This window comes from Delphinapterus leucas, chromosome X (genome assembly GCF_059928025.1).
Source record: "Delphinapterus leucas isolate spDelLeu-1000000601 "Yukka" chromosome X, BTC_Dleu_Yukka2, whole genome shotgun sequence".
In the NCBI taxonomy this organism is placed as follows: Eukaryota; Metazoa; Chordata; class Mammalia; order Artiodactyla; family Monodontidae; genus Delphinapterus; species Delphinapterus leucas.
Genome location: NC_143150.1, coordinates 84,124,549 through 84,151,273, shown reverse-complemented (window position 1 = coordinate 84,151,273; position 26,725 = coordinate 84,124,549). Strand labels below are relative to the sequence as shown.

Genomic DNA, 26,725 nt, shown 5'->3' with positions numbered 1-26,725 from the left:
CTGTAAATATTTTTCAGTTGCCAGCTTTCTTGCTTTTCCCCTTCCCTATTCCTCCCTTCCTATACAGCCCCCACCCCCAATTCCCACATCCCTTTCACCCTCCCTCAACTTAACACGCAAACGGATAGGTGACCAAACGGTGTGCTTGCAAGCCTCTTTAAGAATAAGGAACTGAATTTGTTTGAGTTGTACCTGCTGCTTCTGGAGACTGCCGCCAGGGAAAAGACCAGAGCTCTCCACACTGGGCCCCGCCCCACCCCCTCCCTTCTCCCTCCTTGGTCTCAGCGCCCCCCTTCTCCACCTCCTTCCTCTCTTCACTCTCCTCTAGTGTCCGCCTGTTCCTTTTAAGTAACTCCACCCTCAGGATAGTCACACCACTTCTCTGGTTCTAGCCGGGCAGGAGGCAAGTCACCCCACCCACTCGGGTTGCCCAGCTAGCACTGTCGGTACTGACCCTCATGAACGTGAGGTCCCCAGTGGGGCAACTAGGTGCACCCAAGAAACCTCGCTCTAGAGTACTCGCACAAGTTCTTGACGTTTTTTGCTAAAGCCCCTGTCCTAGACTGGGGTGCCCCTATGTGTTTCCACCAATCGTAGGCATTTGCCCCTCCCTTCTTTCTTTTTAGGAAGGCTTTGGAGTGTGCAGCAGCAACAACGGCAGTAAAGGGATCTTTTTGTGGTATATTCTCCTGGGTTCCTGTCTTGAAGGAGTCCTCCGCCTCAACTTTGTATTCAAGTAGTGCTTTGGGGTTTGGGCTGGTTTTCTTAGCTCTTAGCCCCCGGCACTCTCCTCAAGGGTGTGTGGAGTTCAGAGGATGGGTGGAGAGTGGGTTTGGCCGGAACTGAATTGGTAGAGGTGAAAGGGGAACGGAGGATCCTCAACCTTGGCCACTTGGGCCCAGCGAACCCACTTTATTTTTAGCCGAGGAAAAGAGCTAAAAGAGCATTGCAGCAAGGGGAAGATTCTTTTTAGGAAGTCGGTTTTTCTGGCTCCCCAATTTGGGGTTGGATGCTTGAGAGCTTTGTTTCCCTTGTTTCGAGGGTGGTCCAGCTGGGTCTGAATCGACTCTGTCGGCTCTGGCCCTCCTCCTCATTTCCAGCCAGGAGAAAAAGAGGAGGTGGGGGGCCGAGAAAGAGAAGGCAAGAGCGAGCCGCCTGGCGCGCTGTCAGACAGGGGCGGGTGTGAGGGAAACAGCTGTCTTGCGATCAGGAGTATGAGCCTCTCAGAGGACCGCATGAGCTCCGGACACTTCAGGAGTCTCCAGCTAGTGACATGGGCGGTAAGTGACTCCGGAATTAGAACCCACCCAATCCCATCTCCTCCCTCTAGATTCTATCCCTCATCCCACCCCCACTCCTCACTTCTATAGGTTTTAGTAGAGGGAGTGCGGCGGGGGCTGTGGGGAGAGAAGGGTACAAACATTATGTGGAATTAAGTGAAACTCAAGGGAAAATGACTTTGCTAAAGGGCTGAGCAAAGAGGGGTTCGGAATGGGAGGAGTACTTTGGGGAGCCTCGTAGGAGAAATGAAGAGGGGCACGAATGGATGGATTTGTTTAATTTAATCCGCCCTGGTTTGGTGCTTTCATTTTTCCTTCAGGGGTAAGGTTTGTCTTGACTTAACCCCACACAGCCAAAGTTGCTACCAGAGAGAACGGGATTCGGAAGGCCAACGTTCCAAGGTAACCCCCCTAAATAGTAGCAGGTACCTAGATATGCTTCTAAAAGGAAGAAGAGCAGGGGCTTAAGGTTTGAGCCGAGGCTATTGAAAGGCGAGGCCCTGAAGGCAGCCGCCAGGGAGGAGCTGCTTTGGGCGTGCCGGCTCTTTAAGGAGGGGCTGGGCATGGTTGGAGAAGAAAGCATAGGCCCTGCCCTGGCTCTTTAAAACGTGGCTAAGGCGGTTGGTTTGTCTGTGTAGGTGGAAGATTGGGCCGAATTGCTGGGATTGCTAGAGAGTATCGATTTGCAATGGTCACTTAGAAGAGCTGCCTTTTTGTGGGCTTTTTATGTTTAACTCTAAGAATTTGGGGAAAAATAAATCACAAAATAAATAAAACTTATTCTTTGGAAAAATAAATACAAACAGATGGTCAAGGGAACGATCCTTTATTTCCTTTTGTTCTGTCTACATTGTAAAGAAAAGCGTTTATTAAGCAGCAGTCTGATGGCACTCAATGTGATAATAACTAGGCAAAGAGAATAATCTCCAAATTTGGATTTGAAGCTGATGGAGACTATGATGGTTGGGGTAACAGGCAGATCTGCTTTGAAATCCTAATGCCACCACTTACTAGCTGTGTGATCCTAGGCATTGCTTTTCTCTACTAGAGAATGTGGAGTAATAATCTTAAAGATATTTGGGTAGATTAAATACCTTAGTGTATGTGACAGAGGCTGCCACTCCATGTATATCTTAGTTTCACTTCCTTTTCCTACTCTGTTTGAGACTCTTTCTTTGGAGCACCGCTGATAGAATTAGTGTTTTGCTGTCCTTAAAACACCTTCCAGGGGGTGAAAGGAGACCTTGGAATATTGAATTAGCTTGCCCAAAGTCTGAAGCTAGAACACAGGTTTTGCTTGCTACTGGTTTAACATTGTTCCCACTGGACTTTAGCACCTCTGAGAGAAAGGGACACTAGCCTGCCTTTCCCCTCATTCTTTGGACAACTTAACTAGGATGATATAACCAACAGGACCTTTGGACAACAGAAATCAGTGACTTACAAATGACCTCATCCCATTCTTCAGATTTTTGGGGGGCACCCTTATATATGAAGGTTTTTCATTTTTGGTGACTGTTGGGAACACAGAGAATGGGCTGGGAACAGTGTCTTCAGGTTGGTTTGGGGGGCAGACAGGCAGAAAACATAGGAAGGGAAGAAATATAAACTCAAAAGTAAAAGTGATAGGTGAATCTAGTCCATCCTCAAGACCGGACTAGTTAATGACTCTATTTTCAGAGCTCTGGGGAGCCATAGGTACCTCTCATTAGGGCTTTCAGGATACATTGGAAAGAAAACTGGGGAAAAAACATGAACTAGATTACCACCACCATTGCTTCAACTCCCCCCAACCCCTATCATCCTAGTCTATGCATTTCTGAAATGGGGCCCTTGTTGGTTCAGTTAATTGAATTCCAATAACCAAGTCACCAAGCCTAGTCTAGTCATCTTTCACCTCTCCAGATTGTGTGTATCTGGTGGTGAGGGAGACCAACCTTTTCTCATTCTGGCAGGGGCATTATTATTATGTAACACATTTATATATTCACCCTTGCCTTGAGTCAGTTCTAGTTTATTGTCTCACTTACACTGATGAATAATAAGATTGCCTTTGGATATATAATTCATTTAGCAAATATGTGTTGGCATACTGTGTCAGGCACTGATAAAATTGTTAAAAACTCATTTTCTATTCCTCCATCTTAAATGACTTCTTTTTGCCCACCCTCCCATTTAAACCTCAATCTTCCTTCAAGTCCTATTTTAGTCCTTAGCCCCCACATAAAGCTTTCCTTATCTCCTCAGCTATTCCTTAGAAATTGTACATCACTGTCTGTTCTGCTCAGTGGATACTTATAAGTGAACTGCTTTGTAATGTACTTGTTTTTATGATTTTTTCCTTAAAACAGTATTTATAATGTTCCTCTCATTATTAATCCCAAATCAAATGCCATTTGTATGAAAATTTACCTGATCCTTGAATATAGAAATAAACTCTTTTGAGTTTCCGTATCACTTTACCCACATTATCTGGAACCTACACAACTCTCTTCCCTGTATTTTGGTCATTTCTGTACATATCTAAGCCCTTACCCCGTTTCTAGACAGAAAGGTGCTTGAGGATATTACTATGATTGTATCTTCAAAGTACTTACCCAATTAACTTTCCCATGTAAACACGGGGTACATATATTATAGATGATCTTCTAAGATATAGCTCCAAAATGTCATGTTTTTGTCAGTGAAGGAAAACTTGATTGGGATGATTGACCTAGATGATCATCTAGTACAGTTGTCATCTCATTACTAAGTAGAGTGTGAATGAATAACATTGTCATATCAGGTTCATTAGTTTATGCAAAGATGATGTGAACCCTTGTCTGATGTACTTTCTGATTCTCATATAATAATGTGTTCAATTCAGGTTGTATACCTGAAGTTGGGTTTTTGTTGTATTTATTGTCCCCAACTCAGCTTTATCATCTAGCCTCAGTTTTCTCACATCTAAAATAATACAGTATTTGTGATTATAAATAATGTAAGTAAAACATTGGACTCCGTACCTAACTTCTAATACGTATTTCTTAAGTGGAGGGTCTCATCATTTTGTTACTTAGTTTATTTTATTTAAACATTGTTTGGTTTTTGGAAAAAAGGAAGGTAATTCAGTGAGACAGCAATCTGGATTTAAAAGTCTGTAACAAGCTTGACGCTTTGTATAAAAAATTAAAGATATCTGTGTACTTAGACAAAATAGATGTAATGTGGGCAAAGCAACTCTGGAAGTATTAAACACTTTAAATTAAGGAACTATAACCTAACTCTAGAGCCAAATCCAGGTATTTGATACCAATTCAGGTATCAAATCACTAGCATTTTGATATTTTGTTGTAACCTCAAACTCATCATTTCTAAAAGAGAACCCATCACTACCCCTAGAGTATTCCCCCACCTCTCATTCAAGACTTCTCCTTTTCATTTACCTGGTCCCGCAATTTACCATCATCATAATCTTGGTGAAGTCATTTAAACTCTGAACTTGAGTTTTTTCATCTTTGCACTGAGGATAATAATAGAAACTACCTCATAGGGTTGCAGTAAGGAATAAATGTGCTAATTTTGTAAAGCACTTAGAAGAATGCATGATAGTGTAGTAAGAAATGGGGAAACATAGTTGTTGTGGTTCCCATATTCCATGCTCAAAATGCTGGCATCAACCTCTTCCTCAGTTTCCCTGTCTACTTGGTTGCCAAGGGCTATGTTTTTTTTTTCCCTTTGTATCTGGCATCAGTTCCTTTCTTTTTATTCTAATTACCACCACTTTAATTTAGTCCAGAGGTACAACCAATTAGCCTACAGGCCAAATACAGCCTACGCATGTGTTTTGTTCCCCCTAAATTGATAAAACTTTCATTTAAAAATGAATTTTAAATTAATAATGCATTATACATCCCTCAAAATTTGAAATATACAAAGTGATATACAATGAAGAGTCTCCCTCCTAGTCTTGTCCCCTAGTTGCCTCAGGCAGCTAAAGTTATCTGTTTATTGGAAGTTCTTCCACAGACTTTTTTTTTTTTTGCGGTATGTGGGCCTCTCACTGTTGTGGCCTCTCCCGTTGCGGAGCACAGGCTCCGGACGTGCAGGCTCAGTGGCCATGGCCCACGGGCCCAGCCACTCCGTGACATGTGGGATCTTACCGGACTGGGGCACGAACCCGTGTCCCCTGCATCGGCAGGTGGACTCTCAACCACTGTGCCACCAGGGAAGCCCCTTCCACAGGCATTTTATGCATATCAAACAAATGAGTATTTTTTCTCCCCCTTTCCTTTTATACACAGATAGTAACACTCTCTGCATATTGTTCTACACCTTGCTTTGTCTACTTAAAAATATACTTTGGAGACCTTTCCATATCTGTATGTAAATAAATATCTCATTCTCTTGTGTGACTGCATAGTTTCTCACTACATGGATGAGCCACAATTTATTTAAACAGTTTTCTATTGAATGCCATTTAAGATATTTACAAACTTTTGCAGTGTTGTTTGTAATAACAATAAAAACTTTATAAGTATGTGTATTAGTCTGCTAGGACTGCCATAACAAAACACTATATAGAGTGGGTCGCTTAAACAACAGAAATTTATTTTCTTACAGTTCTGGGGGCTGGAAGTCAAAGATCAGGGTACCAGCATGATCAGGCTCTGGTGAGGGCCCTCTTCCTGGCTTTCAGATGGCTGCCTTCTCCCTGTGTGCTCATATGACCTCTTCTTTGTGCTCCTGGAGCAAGAGAGTGAGCTCCCTGATGTCTCTTCTTATAAGGACACTAATCCCATTGGAGGAAGACCCTACCCTTATGACCTCATTTAACCTTAATTACTTCCGTAAAAGCCTTATCTCCAAATACAGTCACACTGGGGGTTGGGAGTTCCACATATGAATTTGGGGAGGGACACAATTCAGTTTGTAGCAGTAGGTCAATTTGCCCAGACCCACACTTTTTAAAAATGGTTGATTGCCAACATTTGAAAAATCATACTTTGAAGGGTGTTGCCAACCTGCGCTTGAGAGGGGAAAGTTATTTCCACCTGGAGTATACCTAAATGTTAGATTGGCCTCAGATTGACAGAATTGTCAATTTATTAATGAAGCATGACTTGTTTTGAACAAGACAAGCTGGGTCAAGCATTTGAAGATGCTTTTGAAGTACTGAGGCAACATTCAACTGGTGATCTTCAGTACTCCTCAGATTACAAAAATTACCTGGCTTTCATCAACCACTGTTCTCATGTCAGAGGAAATTCCAACAGCTATGGTGTGCTGCCCACAGAGGAACCAGTCTACAATTGGAGAAGAGTAATAAACAGTGCTGTGGACCTCTATTTTGAAAGAAATATTCATCAGTTTCTGTAGAACATCCCTGAAAACCAGCTGGTGCAACCTACTCTTCTCCAGCAAAAGGGAGGAAAAGGCAGGAAGAAGCTCTGACTGTTTGAATACCTTCATGAATCCCTGTGTAATCCCGAGATGGGTCTTGTATTCAATGGATAGATCAAACCAAAGGCATCTTTCAGTTTGTATCAAAAAACAAAGAAAAACTTCCCCAAATTTGGGGGAAAAGAAAAGGCAACCAGAAGACCATGACTTACCAGAAAATGGCCAGAGCACTGAGGAATTATGGAAGAAGTGGGGAAGTCATCAAAATCCGGAGAAAGTTAACTTACCAATTCAGTAAGGCCATTCTCCAAAGACTGTCTCCATTTTATTTCTTGGAAGAAGAGATCTTCTACTCACAGTATGTTCAACCTGATCAAGGATACCTCAGTTTAAATAACTGGAATGCATATTATAATTATACATTCGCCACTTACCATGATCTAAGTCACCCCAATTGCTAAATATACTCTTAATATCAAAATTTTCTGGCATCAGAAATCCCTACAAGTTTTAGGATTTTTCTCTGAAAGCAAATACTGAAAAACAAAACAAAAAAACCCAAACTTAATTATTGCTATCTTTTATGAAGTAGCATATAATCTATACTAACTTGGTGAAAAATTTTGCCAGTGAACAACTTTAAAATGATCAAGTCCCATTTGAAAATATAGACTAAATGTCCTTCCTTTTACTATTGTCTATGTAATACTTCCTTCTAGATTAATAATGCTAGTGGAGAGGCTTTGATTTACATATTGATGTAAACATTATTTTCCTGTCATACACACAGACAAAAAAAATCATTCTAACATGTATCCAACAGCTTTTGCAACAAAACAAAAAATGATTGCCTGTGATAGTGTTCCTGCTAAATTACATTCATGGCTTTAAAAATTTCAGTGACTAAAACTAGAACTACTATATGATCCAGCAATTCCACTCCTGGGTATACATCCAAAGAAAATGAAAACACTAATTTTAAAAGATATACGCACCCCAATGTTCACAGCTGCATTTTTTTTTTTTTGGCCACACTGCTCAACTTGCAGGATCTCAGTTCCCCAACCAGGGATTGAACCCAGGTCTCTGCAGTGGAAGCGCAGAATCCTAACCACTAGACTACCAGGGAACTCCCATAGCAGCATTATTTATAATAGCCAAGATATGGAAGCAACCTAAGTGTCCACCAACAGATGAATGGATAAAGAAGACGTGGTATATGTACACAATGGAGTACTACGCAGCCATAAAAAAGAGTGAAATTTTGTCATTTGCAACAACATGGATGGACCTGGAGGGTATTATGCTTAGTGAAATAAGTCAGGGAGAGAAAGACAAATACTGTATGTTATCATTTATATGTGGAATCTAAAAATTGAAACAAACGAATATAACAAAATAGAAACAGACTTAAAGATATAGAGAACAAATTAGTTACCAGTGAGGGGAAGGAAGGAGGGAGAGGGCAAGATAGGGGTGGAGGATTAAATGGTACAGACTACTGTGTATAAAATAAATAAGATACAAGTATGTAATGTACAGCACAGGGAATATAGCCAATATTTTATAATAGCTTTGAATAGAGTATAATCTAGAAAAATATTGAATCACTATGTAGTACACCTAAAACTAATATAATATTGTACATCTGAAACTAATATTGTAAATCAACTATATTTCTATAAAATAAATAAATAAAAAGTAAAAACTTTTAAAAAATTAAAAATCATACTTTACTTAAAACTCTAGAATTCCAGCTTCTCTTAAATAATCAGAAGATACCAACCCGTATTCCCTCTTGTCAACAATTGCCTGGAGTTGGTGACCTGCTTCCTTCTTTCCCTTTTAGACAGGACATGTGTTCTCAGTTCACCATATTTCCTATCTGGCCTAGGTGATCTTAACCTGCCTGACCCCTCTAGGTATTGAGTTTGTGACACCTATGTAAGCTCTTACCATGATACACATAAAGTATTCCAATAGTTTCTAGTTCTACCCTGGTTCTTTGGCCTTCTCTATTCTGTAGACCACTGCCTGAATATGTCATCTAAAACACATTTTAAAAATTATGCCACTTTCCTTTGCTCCACAATCATTTACTGGGTGCCTACAAAGTTCCAGGCATTATGCTAGAAGCTGGGGTTAGAGTAGTGAACAATTTAGATGGGACCCTTGCCTTCACAGAGTGTATAGTCTACTCTTCCTCTCTTCTGGATTTCCTTTCTGTCTCTTCTTGACCAAGCTTAGTTCCTCAAGGCTGACCTCACCACAGACCATTTCTTTGGAATTTTTTCTGACTATTCTACTTTCAGTTATCTCCTCTTGTAATTAGTGTTCCTAGCTTCAAATCATAATTAATCACTTTAGCATCTATTATCTTGTAATATTTAGTTGTTATTGTTTTATGCATAGTTATGTCTCACTACATAGACTTGGCAGCTCAGATCTCTACAGGGCCCAATAAAATGACAGAAGCATGTCCTGTATAAAGGGGGCAGCCATTTATCAACTCCAGGTAATTTTTCTCTTGTGCCAATGTAGATTCCATGTTGTAAGATCTCTCAACTTTTTCAGAAAGGAAATTTTTTTTAAAATATTTATTTATTTATTTGGCTGTGTCGGGTCTTAGTTGTGGCATGCGGGATCTTTCGTTTTGGTGTGCAGGCTCTTAGTTGCGGTGTGTGGGCTTCTCTCTAGTTGTGGCACATGGGCTCAGTAGTTGCAGCGCACAGGCTCCAGAGCACGAGGGCTCAGTAGCTGTGGCACGTGGGCTCTCTAGTTGTGGCGCACGGGCTCTAGAGCATGTGGGCTTAGTTGCCCCGAGGCATGTGGGATCTTAGTTCCCTGACCAGGGATCTTACCCATGTCCCCTGCATTGGAAGGTAGATTCTTAACCACTGGGCCACCAGGGAGGTCCCAAGAAATGGAGTTTTTTAAAATAGAAATCTGCTTTTAAAGGAGAATGTAAAAAAAGAGAAAAGAATATATATATATATAAAGAATATATATATAATATATATATAACTGAATCAGTTTGCTGTACACCTGAGACTAACACAACATTGTAAATCAACTATATTTCAATTAAAAATTAAAAATAAATAAATAAATAAATATAGGGGTGAGGGAAAATAAAAGATTATCAGCTAATTTGATTTTATTTTTTTAACATCACAGTGAGAACCAGGCCAGCATCTGCAGTGGGCTGCCAATTTTCTCTATCTGACCTACACTGCAAAACTCCCAGAATGTAGAGACCAGGTGGAAGCTTGGTACTATCTGCTCCCCCTCTTGTATATATACACAGTATCTACTACAGCGTTGGCTATTTAATAAGTTATCTATAAAGACTTGGTTATCATCAGTAAGTTCCTCTTTAAGTCAACTGTAATCTCCAATAATAATATAGCAGTTCTGTTTTCTCCTAATACCTAACATGTGCCTTTGAAGGCAATTATCAGGACAGCCTTCCTTTCCCTTACTTCCTTTTTTCCAAATGTAACCATCCAAATTCCTTGACCTAGCTCCATTTTTTTCTTTTAAAAAATTATCATTTATTTCTCTAGAGTTTCTTTCATTCTTTTCTGCAATTCTCTTCCATTTCATTTCCCTTGAAATACAAACACAAACAAGGTACAATATCCTCAGAAAGGTCTTCACAATACTGAAGAGAGACTTAACTTTTATTTATTTGAGGCTGATTATTCCAGCTCTGTTGTCTCTTTCTGTGCTGTCAATGATTTAGCTGTTTCATCTTCAATTAGAATAAGAATGTGTGATATGAATCTATTCATTTTCTTTTTTTAAAAACTAGTTCTGATAAATATGTACAATATAGCTCCTCCAGTTTTTTGTAGCGAGATCCTAGAATCAATATGGAGCCTTGAAAATAACAATAATGATTATTGTTATTGGTACCTTCATTTACATGACCTCTGTAGGTCCTATAAATTGAGATGGTCCAGGATTCTTATAAGACTTGGTGCTCTTGAGCCAGGTAGCTCAGGCAGTGAGTGGAGAGACCATTCAAAAGAGAAAGTCTCTGCCCTTAAGCACTGTACTAAGCATGAGCAAAGACCACTGTGTTGTACATTCGTTTTGGTTGCTGGAGTGGCACCATGTTTAATTTGTTGGAGGAGACTGTTGCATGAAACAATAGTATAAAGTAATGAAGTGGATTGCATGAGATTTTACATGATGGTGCAGAGCAGTGAGCTTGTATTGCTGTGGCTTTTTGTCCTTTTTCTAAACCAATGCCTCAGTGCCAAGCTGGAGCTCTGTATTCCTAGAGGTTTTGTCTGATGATTAACATCACAGTTAGTGGGAATCTTTTAATATTCTTTTCAGATGTTCAATAGTAGAGCATACTGCTAATGTATAAAAAATATCCAGTATTATTATTTTCAACATCATCAAACTATTTCAAAGTGCAGGATAGTAGCAATTACTTTAAGGGAGAAAAAGAGTGTTGCTATCAGACATCATCCCTGGATTCAAATCCCAGTAATTTACCAGCTATGTGACCTTGAGATTACTTAATTTCTCTGAGTCTGTATTTATTCATGTGCATAATGGAATCAACAGTAGTACCTACCTCACAGAGATTGTGAAAATTAAATATGTCCCTTTGGAAATGCCATAGGAATGAAATGATATCTGGGATTTACCTATAAGTAGCCATTGAGGTGGAGAAGTGAGTCGGGAGTACAAATGAAACAAGATTTTCCATGAGCCGAAAATCACTGAAACTGGGAATAGGTGGGAACAGGTACGTGGGATTCATCTTTACTTTTGTACGCATTTGTGATCATACAAAATAAAAAGTTTTTTTTTTAATGCTGTAGGAGTGAACTCAGTTTTGCCTAATGGTTTGTGGAGAACTTAATTGTCTTTCTTGATATCAGCTTCACAGATTAAGCAGAAACTTGGAAAACTATAGCTCTTTCATAGATGTCCTCTGTCGTATATCATAGAGTGTTATGGAAGAGATCTGAAAAGGGCTAAGTAGTTTACTCAAAATGACATTCCTAGATAACAGTGAACTAGAACCCAGGTCTCCAGCTCCTAGGTAAAAGATTTTCCCATTGTTCATGCTGCTTTCTTTAACTATAGCACTTTTAACATAAGTTCTATCAGTTTCTTGCATGTAAGATTATTTTAAAAAAATAAATTTACCTGTTTGATGGAAGACAAGGGAACTAGTTCTAGAAATCTGAGGTTAATTTATACAATACTTTTAAATCTGTTCTTTCAGTTGATCCTCTCAATGATCCTGTGAGGTTCACAGTGACCTTGTGAGCAAGAATTATTTCTACTGTCTGTATTAAGTGATGGGACTTGTCCAAAGTTATTCAACAATTTGGTAATTAAACTAGAACTAAAACTCAGGCCTGGAGTTCATTGAACCTCAAATCCACTAGTTTTAGACATTTATAATAATTCTCTTTAGCTTTCTTCTTTTCCAGAATCAAGAATCTTAATCTCTAGCACATTCCAGGGTGATTTTTCTTTCATGCATATTTGGATTTCTCTGTGGAAAAGAAAATGGAGCTTAACATCAGCATCTGGGGGGAATGAAAGTGGCTGAAAGCACTGGAAGGTTTGCAGATGATCCTGTAGATCATGAACTCATGTGAGAATGGAGATAAACATATAAAAATTCATAAGATTAGGTATTGTTATTGTGAGTGGTTTGGATCTTTAAAATGTGACTGTATGTATTGTACATATTTTTATGTACTTTAGTTTTGGATTTTCTGACAAAAGTATTCCTAAAAACTTATATGGAGATTTCACATTTACACCTTATAAAGAAATTTTATATGTGTTATCACGATGGTCTTCATAACAACCCTCTGAGGGGTAGGGCCAAGCTGATATATCTCTATTTTGCAGATGAGAAAACTGAGGCATGGAAAAGTCAAATGGCTTGCCCAAAGTCATACAGCTCTTTTCTGGTGTTTCTTATCACCTTATCTTTTTATTACCTCACATTACTTCACTGCTTCAAGCTTAGCTGGCTATTGTAGTAATGATGCAATACTGTTTCTTTCTTTCACGTGGTATGTGCTGTCAGTCTTCAGTTTTTTTGTGGTAATATGTTATTTCCTCTTAAATTCATGTTGTTGTTTTTTTTAAACATTTCAGTTGCCCCTACTGAAATCTCGCTCAGGAAAGCTGAGAAAACAAGCTGCAGGCATTTCTTGTCTTGGAGCCACTTCTGAGTACCTGCTCTGGTGGTGATTCCTATACTTTGGACTAAGTACCTCAGACACCCTCCAGATTTTGTGTATGTTGAGTCTCTTGAATAGAAAACTCATAGTGAGCTACCTGCTGAGATGCCACAAGTGGAGATTCTTTGAGTTTGGGTTGTCCAGTCGTTCCTATGGTGATAGATATGACCCTGTTTGGAAGAAATGAGAGAAAATGGAGGATCTTGCAATCTCCTTTTATTAAGTATTTATTTTTCTAGCAACCATTTACCCCCCCCCATTATGTAATCTTCAAGCAGAGGTTGGCAGATCTCACTGGCACCCAGGTCATGGAGCATTATAGCTTCATTATAGCTCTAGACTGCTGAGGTTCATATCTCAGTTCTACCATTTACTAGCTGGGTGATTTGGGGATAAGCTACCTCATCTTTCTGTCTCAGTTTCCTCATTTTAAAAATGGGGAAATAATGTGCCCGTTCCTAGAATTATGAGGATTAAATGAGCTAATATAAGTATTTGTTCTTTTAGCAGCACTGTACCTAGCACATAGTAAGTACTCAGTGACTGTTGGTAATTATTGTTCTTTTATCACCATTCTATTGTTAATGTCATGCTCAGAGTAGCCTCAATCTTGAAGGTTTTCCCAGAGACCCATTGTAAAACTCTCTATTCCCCTGGAAGTTATATAATTAAACTGTCTGAAAATATATGTGTATCTAGTTGTCCTTTAGTTACCTTTTTCTAATATAAAAGACATAAGAAATACTATTTTAAAAATACCTGGGGCTTCCCTGGTGGCACAGTGGTTGAGAGTCCGCCTGCTGATGCAGGGGACACGGGTTTGTGCCCCAGTCCGGGAAGATCCCGCATGCCGCGGAGCGGCTAGGCCCGAGAGCCATGGCTGCTGAGCCTGCGCGTCCGGAGCCTGTGCTCCGCAATGGGAGAGGCCACGACAGTGAGAGGCCCGCATACCAAAAAATAAAAATAAATAAATAAAAATAAAAAATAAAAAAAATAAAAATACCTATAATCTCAAAACCCTAAAACATTGATTTTCATTTTTCGAGCAATTCCAGAATTTCTTATGGGTCAGAGGCTGAAAGTGCATGATTTCTCAAGATCTTCCAAAATAATTGACTTGTTGTCCTTAAACTTGTTTTTCTTTTAGCAAGCAGTTTTCTAGAAATAAGGTGCTCACCAGATTTGGGATATTAGAAAGTAGTTTGGGAGCACTGTAATTTGAGTTAGAGGATAAGAGTTCCGGTTCTGACTCCATCACTGCTAAAATATGTGACCTTGGTCCTCCAAATTCATTATCTGTAAAATGGGAATGATATATGAAAGCTGTCCATTTCCCTATTGTAAAGCTATGTAGTTGCACATGAGGGATTATTATTTGTATTGTCAACATGCTCTGTCTTGTTAACTACTAGGTACCTTCATAGGTCAGTGTCAGGATTCCCAAAGCTTTGCTTTCTTTTGTATTGATAGTTGTAGGCTCCAGTGACTCTGCTCTGCTTCCCTCCTTATAGACTTAACTTCTCACTTCATCCCTAGACACTTTTTTCCTCCTCAGTGCTGGCCAAAGAGTGGGATGTGTTCTTACTAGTCAGTCACCTGCTCCTGTCCCTTGGAGGCACTGTTCACTTTCATAAAACAAGCAGCTCACTGTGGAAAACAGTGGGTAAAAAAATAAACTTCGAACATGACGAAGGTAGTATAATCTTATGAAATTTCTATGGTCATGGTCCCTGAAGCATCATTTGTGAGGTTCTACATATATGAGATGTTGACCTGCTGTGGATAGGGCTCAGTCCTCGCTCTCGCCTCCTTTATTTCCTCCTCCAGTACTCCCTTCCTTAGAAGAAGGACCAAAAAGTCCAGCTTCTAGACCTTTTTTGGGTTTTTTTGGCAATGCCACTCGGCATGTGGGATCTTAGTTCCCCAACCAGGGATTGAACCCCGTGGCCCCACCACCACCACCGCCCTGCAATGGAAGCACGGAGGCTTAACTACTAGACTGCCAGGAAAGTCCAAGAAAGTCCAGCTTCTAGACACAAAGGCTTGAAGAGCCAATTCAAGCAGAATAATGGTTATTATCTTAAGTAGGTAACTTGCATTTCTGAAGCTCTCCTGCCTGTGTGATTCACATCTCAGTGGCCCAGGACATACCCTAACCCCTTTTGGGTATTTCCTGACCAATTATCTCACAGTTTCTGAGCAGCTGTCTAGTCTCAGACACTTAGAATAGCAACTCCAACTCTAGAGGAAAGCAAAAGGTTTATAAAGCACTTTAAAAAAAATCCCTGAGCTTTCTTTAACTGTTCTGTAAGCCCTAATTTCCTTCTGTTTTACATTTTGTCTGGCAAAATATTAAAGTAAACATTTTTTTAAAAAAGAGAAGCTTATACACCTTCCTGATAGCTTTCCCTTTACTCATTTTTTACCAACATTTAAAGTGTTATCCTGGGTTATCTAATGGCTATTCCAATTGGCTTTTCTATGGAGAGTACGTTAACCAGAAATGGCTGAGACATTCCTAATTGTCAACTATCCTCCTTGTGCAATTTGACTAAAATATTTGTGATATGGGTGGGACAAAAAGTATTTTTCAGACTCCTTGATTATTGCTATTAAATAATATTATTTTATATTATAATATTTTGCCATTAAATAACCACTCTTATTCCCATAATCATTCATTCACTGGACATTAGCACATTGTATGGAGGAAGTACTCTGCTAAAAGAAAGGGATACAGAGAAGAACAAGACGAGGTAACTATTGTGGAGCTCACCTTATGGTAAGGGAAACAGACAATGCCTGTGTGCCAGGTACTGTTTTAAACATTTGAACACATATTAAATTGATAAATCCTATGAGCTGGTACTATTATTATTCTCATTTTACAGTTAAGGGAACAAAGGAAAACTTGCCCAAAATCTTATTGTTAAGAAGTTGCAGAACCAGGATATGACCCTAGGCAATGTGATATATGGACTAGAAGGGGAAGTGGCTGCGAGTTGAAGGTCTAGGTTTAAGAGATATTTCTGAAGTAGAATTTATGCTGCTGATAACCAATTGGCTGGAGATGGAGAGAGAAGGGTCAAAGGTGACTGACCCTCAGTCACTGAGACTGAGAATGTGTTGATAGTGGTGCTAAACAATTTAGATTGTAAATATAGGAGGTGGAGAAGGTTTGTAAGCACGTTGAGTATAAACAACCTGTCTGATTCCTAGGAGCTATTCTTCTGGGCCAGAGAGAAAGAGAGATTCTGGCCATCAACAATAATAATTGTGGTGGTGATAACAATAGCTAATTATATTGAAAACTTTTTATATGCCAAGAACTATTTTAAGTGAGTTTACATGTACTAATCCATAGAATCCTCTCATTTACCCTATTAAATCAATGTCATTTCCCCTACCTCTACGCAGGTAGAGAAACTGAGGTTCACAGGGGCTAAACATCTTGTCAAAGTCACTCTGCTTCCTCAACCCTGTTGTTTCATAATCCATAGGAATTGAGGAAGACCAGATAGGAGAGGGCTCTTGTAAGTTGTCCTGGCTAGAAATAACAAGGCTTGGTTGAACCCACGTCCCCTGCATTGGAAGGTGGATTCTTAACCACTGAACCACCACCAGGGAAGTCCCCTCCCCTCCTTCTTAAAATCAGAAAAGGCTGCCCTCTCTGGCATCTCATACTTCACAGTTAATTACACTTCAAACATCTCTCATACATAACCTCTCTAATTTTCTTTTATTCTTTCCCACTCTTGTCCAACTCCTGTACTTGAGAAAACACACTTCATTTTCCTTTTCTGTCATTCATCAAAAACTTTCAGAAATGTATTGAACACCTACCATGTGCCAGACACTATTCTAAGACCTTGAAATACGTCACTGAAAAAACAATCAAAGATGAAAATCTCTGACTTCAAAGAGCTTACAGTCTAATGGAAATTAGAGTTTTCTGCATCTGACTTCTAGTGTGCTTATGCCTTACTATGCTTCTTCCTTCATTAACCCCAACCCCTACCCCTAAAAAGGCTTCATAGAAGCCTTAGGACTCTGCAGAGAACAATTTTAAATCTTTTAATTTTAAGTTGAGGCTTAGAAAAAAAATGCCTTGACAAAGATTATAGAATATAATTCCTGGGCATCTAACTCCCAGGTCAGTGCTCTCTGCTATACTTGCTGACTCTCCATGTCTGGTTGACCCAGATCTAAAACTGATAAAAATGTGCCTAGTATAAACTCTGACACGTAGTAATATGCATAAATATTTAGTGAATGATGAATGTATATGTGAGCAGTTCTACTCATATACTTAGATCGAAGAAAAGAAATTGTTTTGAGATAAAATTGGAGATATTTTAGAGTGTCAGAATTCTCCAAATTCTTTGATTGTGGCTCAGAAATTTTCCTCATAATCTCAATAGAAGACTCATTGTGTGTTATTGCCTATCTAATTATCTAATTAGAGCTGGTTTCCTCAATTCCTGACAGTTAATAAATAAAGGAATTATTTATAAGTTTATCTTTTACTTTTTTGTGTGACTGTATTATAATTTGTATCCTTGCAGGTTGTTCATTTGCTGTATTTTAACTGCATTCGGTCTTAAAAAGGATATTGTGAAGTGACCTGTAAAATGAACATTTCTATGGGTAAATGTAGTTGACATCCAAAACAATTAACTGATTTATGGACTGTCTTTTGAAATGCAACCAAGTCATAAATGAGGAAACTAATTGTAATTGACTTGGAGACAGTGTAATCTGAAATCTGACCAATTAAGTCAAAAGCAAGCTATGAATTCATCTTTCTTACCCAATGTTTTCGTCTCTGATGAATGTAGATAAATCAAAGGAAATCTGGTTGAAGAGGTGCTGGTAGGTACTAATGATGGAAATGATTGTGATGGTGTAGGGCAGCTGAATGAAGCCACCAAGTGTTTACTCTCATAAGAGGAAAAATTAAACACTTGGTGGCTTCATTCAACTGCTCTATGCCATCACAATCATTTCCTTAACCTGGGAATTCTGGTTTTCTTTAATTAACAGTAATCTTTTGATGTTCCAACTACCTGCCCTTTGTTGCAAAGCTCCTATATATCCTAGCTTCCCCCTCACCTCCTCAGAGCAGTTCTCTCAGGGTTATTTGAGATGCTGCATCCTGGGCTTGAAGTCCTAAAATTTCCTGCCAAATAAAGCGTAACTCTCAACTTTTAGGTTGTGAGTATTGTTTTAGTTGGCTATATATATATATATATATATATATATATATATATATATATATGGATAGAGAGAGAGAGAGAACTGAATCACTGTGCTGTACACCTGAAACTAACATGACATTGTAAATGAACTATACTTCAATTAAAAAAAACTAAAAAACAGAAAATAAAAACAAAATAAAAAAGAGGAAAAAGTATCTAAAAAGGAAATTAAAAATTGCTTATATTAACCCCACTTGGCTTGTATGTTTAAGAGAAATAGGAAGATAAAATGCTTCTTTAGAGAGATTCGGCGCTGATGTGTAAGCAAGTTCATTAGGGTAAATGTCCACACAGGAGCATGGAACTCTTTAGAATGAGAACTAGGCCAGGAAGGGGAGGATTCTGGAAACTATGTAGCTATGATGATATTCCTGTGAAGGTAGTACTAGTTGGACAGGTTGGAAGAAACAGATTCATGTGCATACAGGATGTGAGGGGAGGAGGCAGCTAGTATTGCTGGGGACCAGTCAGAGCTATCTTGGTGAGTAGAATATGTAAATTAGAGTGTTGTCCAAATACTGACTTCTCAGTATCTAGTAAGTCCTGAAAAATAATGTTCATAGAATACAAACAGGAGTAACCAGGCGTAAATGGCATACTGTATGTGTATAGTGGGTTAGATTTTATTTTTAAATTATCTTTCCCTTGATTCTTTTCCAGATATGGATCAACTCATAAACAACTTGGAGGTCCAACTTAATTCAGAAGGTGGCTCAAAGCATATATTCAAACAGGTCAGTTATCAAGAAAATGAGATACTAATATTGAGCCATAATAGTGTTGAGTATCTGGTAATTGTCATAGAGCTGAAGCTCATTTTTCTTTCTAACAACATGTTGGGTGCTGAGAAGGGGTGAATGAAGGGAGGTTTCCAGGAGGTACCTGGATGCCTGGGTTTCTGGTTCAAATAGGGAGTAAATCTGGCGTAAAAGAAGCATAGCCTTTGGGATCAAGGCTATAGGGACAAGATTACACACTTCGTAGACAACAGCAGTCATTTATCTAGCACTAGTTCATATTTGGGGCATTCTGAAGACTAAATGCAATGCCTTATTTAATCCTCACAATAACTGTTGGGTAGTGTGTTAGTCAGGGATCTCTAGATAAACAGAACCACCAGAATGTGTATTTCTCAATTCCTCTCTATCTATAGATATACATAAAATATGTATCTATCTATATCTATCTACTGTATCTATATCTATCTGTCTATATATATAATTAGTATATATATTATATAAATATATATCTTTACATATAAAATAAAAATATATCTATATCTATAGATCTATCCAAATATATCTATATCTATCTACCTATCTATAGAGAAAGAATGTTTAAATATTTATTTTATTGAAGTATAGCTGATTTACAATGCTGTATTAATTTCTACTGTACAGCAAAGTGATTCAGTTATACATACATACATATATATATATATATATATATACATTCTTTTTCATATTCTTTTCCATTATGGTTTATCACAGGATACTGAATATAGTTCCGTGTGCTATACAGTCTTTGTTGTTTATTCCTTCTATATATAATAGTTTCCATCTGCTAATCCCAAACTCCCAATCCATCCCTCCCCCACCCTCTCCCCCTTAGCAACCACAAGTCTGTTCTCTATGTCCCGGATATATGCCCAGGAGTGGGATTGCAGGATCATATGGCAACTCTATTTTTAGTTTTTTTGAGGAAACTCCATACTGTTTTCCATAGTGACTGCATCAGTTTACACTCCCACCAACAATGTAGGAGGGTTCCCTTTTCTCCACACCCCAGAGAGAGAAAGATTTTAAGAAATTGGGCTCACATGATTATGGAATCCTAGTGTATCCAAAATCTGATGGTGTAGGCTGCCGAGCTGGAGAGCCATAGAGGTTTTACAGTTCTAGTCCAAAGGCAGACTGTTGGAAGAATTTGTTCTTCCTTGGAGATCAGTCTGTTTATTGAAGCCTTCAAGTGATTGGATGAGGCCAACCCACATTATGGAGGGTAATCTGCTTTATTCAAAATTCAATGATTTAAACGTTAATCTCACCCAAAAAAACTTCTTCACAGAAACATTCAGAATAATGTTTGACCAAATATCTGGGCACCTGGCCCAGCCAAGTTGACACATAAAATTAACCATCACAGATATGTATTCTTAATGTTCCCATTTTACAGATAAGAAAGTTGTGACCTTGGTCATTCCCGAACAAGGATTCAAAACAGATTACCTGGTTTTTACAGCTAAGCACTCTGTGTTAGATGTTGAAGTCCCATCTTGCTCAGGGTTGAGTTCTAATGTTATTGCATAAGTGAAAACCAAATACAGTCAAAATTATCCTTGAAAATCCCTTAAATTGCCTGTAAAATTGAGCATACAGTTTTGTGTATCCAGTACTGATCTGTTTCTTTACTTAAGTCACCAGATAAAGTATCTGGCTGACATTTAGGGGTCATATTTTAGAAAAAAAATGTTTTTAATCATTAAGTGCTTTGCCTTTGGTGTACAATTGAATTTGTTTGTTACATGTGCATATGGATGAGATGCCCTTATACTGTTTTAATGACATTAAATCCAATGCAATGTCTTATTTACCTTACTTGTAGCTGTTGCCATTTAGGAACTATTAGCACATCAAAAGTTGCTAATTATTGCAAAACTTCTGCTGGTTGCGGGTGCTTTGTTGTAGTAAATACTAAGAGGAAGCTGAGTATAAGTGTTGGATAAAAATCGATTAAACTTGTAATAAAAAAATTCAGTGAAATGTTGTCAAGCATGCATAGCTATCTTATTTTGAAATCTCAGTACACCTAAATACAATTCAAAAAATGTTTTTCCATGTGTTAAGTAGAGTAAGGTTCCAAAATTTGAGGTCACTTTGAAATTAGTGCAATGTATAGAAAATTCTGGATAGTAGATGATCTAAGCATTTTTTGTTTTGTTTGTTTCTTGCCATTTCCAAGATATCTTGTTTTTAGTAAAGCTAGGGTACTTGTGGTACATGACCAGAAAACACTAACCATGTCCCAGGCCCAGAACTTGTGTTCTATAACAGTACAATGCTGGCAACATCTTAGTGGGCAAAAGCCTCCTAGTTTGGTTCATTACATGATTTGTTTATGTCATGAGGTAGGATTGGTGGATGGGTGTCTAGCTCAGTACACACATCCTGCTCTCACTTCTTTGAATTCCTACATCACCATACCATATAATGAATGAGTACTTGCTTGTCACCTGCCCTTTGTTTATGGTTTCTGATTATTTCCCAGAAGTAGGATTTCTTGGAAAAAATGTATGAGCATATTTAAGGTTCATATTGTATCATACATATCTTCCCCCCTCCAACTTAATATTGTTAACATTTTGGCACATATTTTCACATAGTTGAATATATTCTCTCTCTTTCTCTGCCTCTCTCCCTGTGATTCTCTCCCTCTCTCTCTCTCTTTTTCACTTATTACCTTTGAAAGTAACTTGCATCAAGAAACTTCAAGCCTAAATAATTCATCATGCATCACTTACAAGTAATGACATTCTCCTACATAATTACATCAATACTAATATACCCAGGAAAATTAACAATGTTTCTATAATATTACATAAATGGGTCATTCATTTCTCAATGGTTCTCAGTGCCACATTTTCCCATACCATTCTTTCTTTCTGGAATGTGTTTCATTCAGCCTGTTTAATTTACCATATCACACACTTTCTGTAGGACCCAAATTCTAATTTCATCTCTTCCATAAAAAACTTTCATTGATAACCCCAACTCTCACTAATCTCTAGTGCTCTGAACTCCTGGAATGCTAAATTATCTGTATCAGTCACTCATGTGGCTCTGTTTATTACTTGTTTTCTAATTGTCAAGAGCTTCATGTAAATATCTCATTTACACAGTGATATTCTTTGTCTCCCAAACTTCAGTTACTTGTGTACCACTTTCACAATTTCTGCCATATCCCTATCATCAATATTATTTACTTACTTAAAAAATTAGATCAGTAAAAATAAATAAATACCTATATTAGTTTTGTCCTAAGCAGTCTGGAGAATTTTGGGTTTGATGTGGGGTATTAGTTTCCTAGGGCTGCCACAACAAATTACTGCAAATTGGGTGGCTAAAAACAACAGAAATTTACAGTTCTAGAGGCCAGAGGTTCAAAATCAAGGTGTTTTGAGTGCCTCAAACCATCCCAAGGCTCTAGGGAAGAATCTGTTCCTTGCCTTTTCCACCTTCTGGTGGATGCAGATGTTCTTTGACTTGTGGCCTCAGCACTCCAATGTCTGCATGCTTCTTCATATTGATTTCTTCTCTGAGTTTCTATGTGTGTCTCCTCTGTGTGTCTTTTTTTTTTTTTTACATCTTTATTGGAGTATAATTGCTTTACAATGGTGTGTTAGTTTCTGCTTTATAACAAAGTGAATCAGTTATACATATACATATGTTCCCATATCTCTTCCCTCTTGCGTCTTGCTCCCTCCCACCCTCCCTATCCCACCCCTCTAGGTGGTCACAAAGCACTGAGCTGATCTCCCTGTGCTGTGCGGCTGCTTCCCACTAGCTATCTATTTTACGTTTGGTAGTGTATATATGTCCATGCCACTCTCTCACTTTGTCACAGCTTACCCTTCCCCCTCCCCATATCCTCAAGTCCATTCTCTAGTAGGTCTGTGTCTTTATTCCTGTCTTACCCCTAGGTTCTTCATGACAATTTTTTTTCTTAAATTCCACATATATGTTTTAGCATATGGTATTCGTCTTTCACTTTCTGACTTACTTCACTCTGTATGACAGACTCTAGGTCCATCCACCTCATTACAAATAGGTCAATTTCGTTTCTTTTTATGGCTGAGTAATATTCCATTGTATATATGTGCCACATCTTTATCCATTCATCCGATGATGGACACTTAGGTTGTTTCCATCTCCTGGCTATTGTAAATAGAGCTGCAATGAACATTTTGGTACATGACTCTTTTTGAATTATGGTTTTCTCAGGGTATATGCCCAGTAGTGGGATTGCTGGGTCATATGGTAGTTCTATTTGTAGTTGTGTGTCTTTTATAAGGTTATTTGTTATTGAATTTAGGGCCTGCCCGAATAATCAAGGAGAATCCCCTAATCTGGGGATTAGGGCATGAATATATCTTTTGGGGGAACCATTCAGCCCACTACAATGTGTTATGTATATACTTTTCTAATATGTAATAAATAAATATATAACTATTTAAATAAAATAATTTATCTATGCACCAACCAAAAACAATCTTAGATGTTCTAAGGAAGAAAAAATGTTTCATCTTATTATCAAATACCTAATACACATATGCATACATGCATACATATGTATATACCTACATATATGCATTTCTGACCTCATTTTGCCTGGATGTAGCTGCTACTATGCTTGATACTTTTTCCCAGTCCCTTAGGATTGCCTACTTCATTAGTTTGTACAAATTGATTAATTCTTTTGTCTTACAGTGTTTCATTTCCTGATGCTATTGTGATGGTGGGAAGTAAAATTTGAATTCCCTCTAGGTTTAGATGAGGTCTAACTTTCTAATAATATCCAACTCCATCCACCTCTCCTTTCTCTAATACCCAAACACATGATGTCCTTATTGGAGAAGGACTGGAGATTCAGAGGGTTAAAGTGACTTTTTATTTAAACAATGAATGTGCACATATATGTGCATACATGTGTACCTGGGCATGAAAATGATTAGTCTAAACCCAGAGCAAAGCTAGAAGAGACCTGTGTACAAGAGCAGCTTTCCTCTTTCTATTTGGGAGGAGCCTGAGCTTTATCTTTTTTTTTTTTTTTTGGCTGTGTTGGGTCTTCGTTGCTGTGCGCAGGCTTTTCTCGACGAGCGGGGGCTACTCTTCGTTGCGGACGACGGGCTTCTCATTGCGGTGGCTTCTCTTGTTGTGGAGCATGGGCTCTAGGCGCATGGGCTTCAGTAGTTGTGGTACGTAGGCTCAGTAGTTGTGTTCTGCGGGCTCTAGAGCACAAGCTTAGTAGTTGTGGCACACGGGCTTAGTTGCTCCGTGGCATGTGGAATCTTCCTGGACCAGGGCTCAAACCTGCGTCCCCTACCTTGGCAGGTGGATTCTTAACCACTGTGCCACCAGGGAAGCCCTCTGAGCTTTATCTTATTACCATCACAATACTCCTTCCTCTCCTTTCCACCTGCTGTGCTGTCTGGAGTATTTTATTCTTTCATTTTCTTTCTAGCCTTGCCTTCCCACTTTCAAGCTCTAAATCAGAGCTGTTTTAAGCAATGGATTTCCCTGACCCTCCACCTCCCAAGGCCTTTCTACCTATCTTCATCAAATGCTCAAGAGCTTAGGTAATTGTGAAATTAACCACCTTTTCTCTGGGTTTCTTTCTAGAATTGAAGGCAGTAGGTGCCTTTATCCAACCTCTGTGGTGATATATCAATAAATAACTCTTTTTTGTCAACTCAAATTGCCTTAAAGTCTGATTAGAATTCTGGACATTTGAGAGGAAGGACTGTGGAAATTAAAACTTCTCTGCAAATTACCCCCAAGTTTCTGTATTTTTCCCATACCTAAGCTCCTTCATATACTCAGAAATCTTTGAAAGCTGCAGCCTGAAGTTTTAAAATATCTAATGGGTAAAGTATTCTCTTTATTTGAAGAGGGAGAGAGAGTTCTGTACTGACTGACTACAGAACACTTGAAACCTGAAGTCATCACACAATACTGAAAATTAAAAGAGTTGATTTAAAGAGAAAAATCTGATGACACAGCTTTAGATCAATCCTCAGATGAGCTTTCAAAGCTGTGGTAATTGTATTCAATGAAAAGTGGAATGGGGAGCCATCTTGAGTCATCTTAGTGAGAATTCTTAAAAATCTCTGAAAGTCTAGGGCTGAAAACATACTCACTTCTTATGTTATATCTTTTTCAGAACCTTCAAGTATAGTATGCTATGTACAAGGAGAAGGTAAACCAGATAGTCTGTGTTTTTTCTTTAACCATAAGGATAGCTATATTCAAAATATGAAAGAATTCAGACAGTATATTGAAATTCTTATTAAAATTACTTTGACCGTATTAAAAGAGAAATCTCAGTGCACACAAAAATCATTCACTATAGTAATATGTAGATATGGAATGCTTATCCTATTATGTTTTCATGTCACAAAGCAAGAAACGGTAAGGTAAACCTTGAGAGCCGCTTTCAAGCACAGTCTGTTCTCTTGAGGGAGCATACAGGCAGAATACAGTATTCACAAGCCGGAGAATCCTTGCTACAGGCTGGATTCACTTAGGCATAACAGGTACACTTGAAAGTGATATGGACAGAAGGAAATATGTGATGATATGATTTGAGGAAGTTACCATTAAAACAATACAACCCAAACAACTGGTCTTCCAACATTTCTTTTAAAGTCATGTGGACCTAGAGTCTGTCATACAGTGTGAAGTAAGTCAGAAAGAGAAAAATACTGTATGCTAACACATATATATGGAATCTAAGAAAAAAAAAAGGTCATGAAGAACCTAGGGGTAAGACAGGAATAAAGACACAGACCTACTAGAGAATGGACTTGAGGATATGGGGAGGGGGAAGGGTAAGCTGTGACAAAGTGAGAGAGTGGCATGGACATATATACACTACCAAACGTAAAATAGATAGCTAGTGGGAAGCAGCCGCATAGCACAGGGAGATCAGCTCAGTGCTTTGTGACCACCTAGAGGGGTGGGATAGGGCAGGTGGGAGGGAGCAAGACGCAAGAGGGAAGAGATATGGGAACATATATATATGTATAACTGATTCACTTTGTTATAAAGCAGAAACTAACACACCATTGTAAAGCAATTGTACTCCAATAAAGATGTTAAAAAAAAATAAAAAAATATAAAGTCCTGTGATGATGGCAGAAGAAGAGTAATGACTGAAGCCCTATTGTGGACAGGGTTTTTGTTAGACCACAGGGCAGACTTGGTCTACAGAAGGACAACTCATGATGGTTTGCTGAAGCAGGACCCTGCAACATCTTATCTTGTCAAGGCAATAAGAATAGCCTATATGTTCTTCAAGTTCTATACTTTCATCAGTCAGTTTCCATTTTGGATTTTCCTGAATAATATGTTTGTCAATATAATGAATAACTGTGGATTGAGTACTAGCTAATCACAAGGCCTTGAACCCATGACATTATTCTGGGCAACACTCAAGGTCTAGGAGATGGCCTCTATTTAGCAAAAGATAGTGAGGTTGCCAAAGTAATCTCCATTTTATATTTAACATTCAGAACTTCAGCTTCCTTAGGTTTCTGGGACTAAAGCCGAGAGTCCAGAAAGTCCCTGAAAATTTAACTAAATCTTTCCTTAATGTATACTGGCAGACTGTTTATTTCTATATCTGCACCCACAGTCTATATACTTCTAGAAAAACAATATTATACCTAACCTTTTGTTTTTGTTTTTTGTTTTGTTTTGTTTTTTTGGCCATGCCCTACTGCTTGCTGGATCTTAGTTCCCTGACCAGGGATTGAAGCCAGGCCACAGCAGTGAAAGCCCCAAGTCCTAAACAC

General features: G+C 38.5%; 1 protein-coding gene and 1 pseudogene across 2 annotated transcripts in view; both read left to right on the top strand.

Moving 5' to 3' along the window:
- The first annotated feature begins 623 nt into the window (after positions 1–623).
- The window catches only part of KLF8 (KLF transcription factor 8), a 71,288-nt gene continuing 45,186 nt past the window's right edge, over positions 624–26,725 (top strand). The window contains exon 1 of one of the 2 annotated variants that reach the window (XM_089904480.1): positions 624–1,280. In XM_089904480.1, the coding sequence (XP_089760606.1) occupies positions 1,215–1,280 (66 nt within the window). In that variant the 5' untranslated portion in view covers positions 624–1,214. Of the gene's footprint in view, positions 1,281–18,247; positions 18,888–26,725 lie in introns of those variants that run through there. The other variant, XM_022563592.2, reaches the window with a different exon arrangement.
- LOC111169406 (transcription factor Spi-C pseudogene) lies at positions 6,172–7,510 on the top strand (annotated as a pseudogene).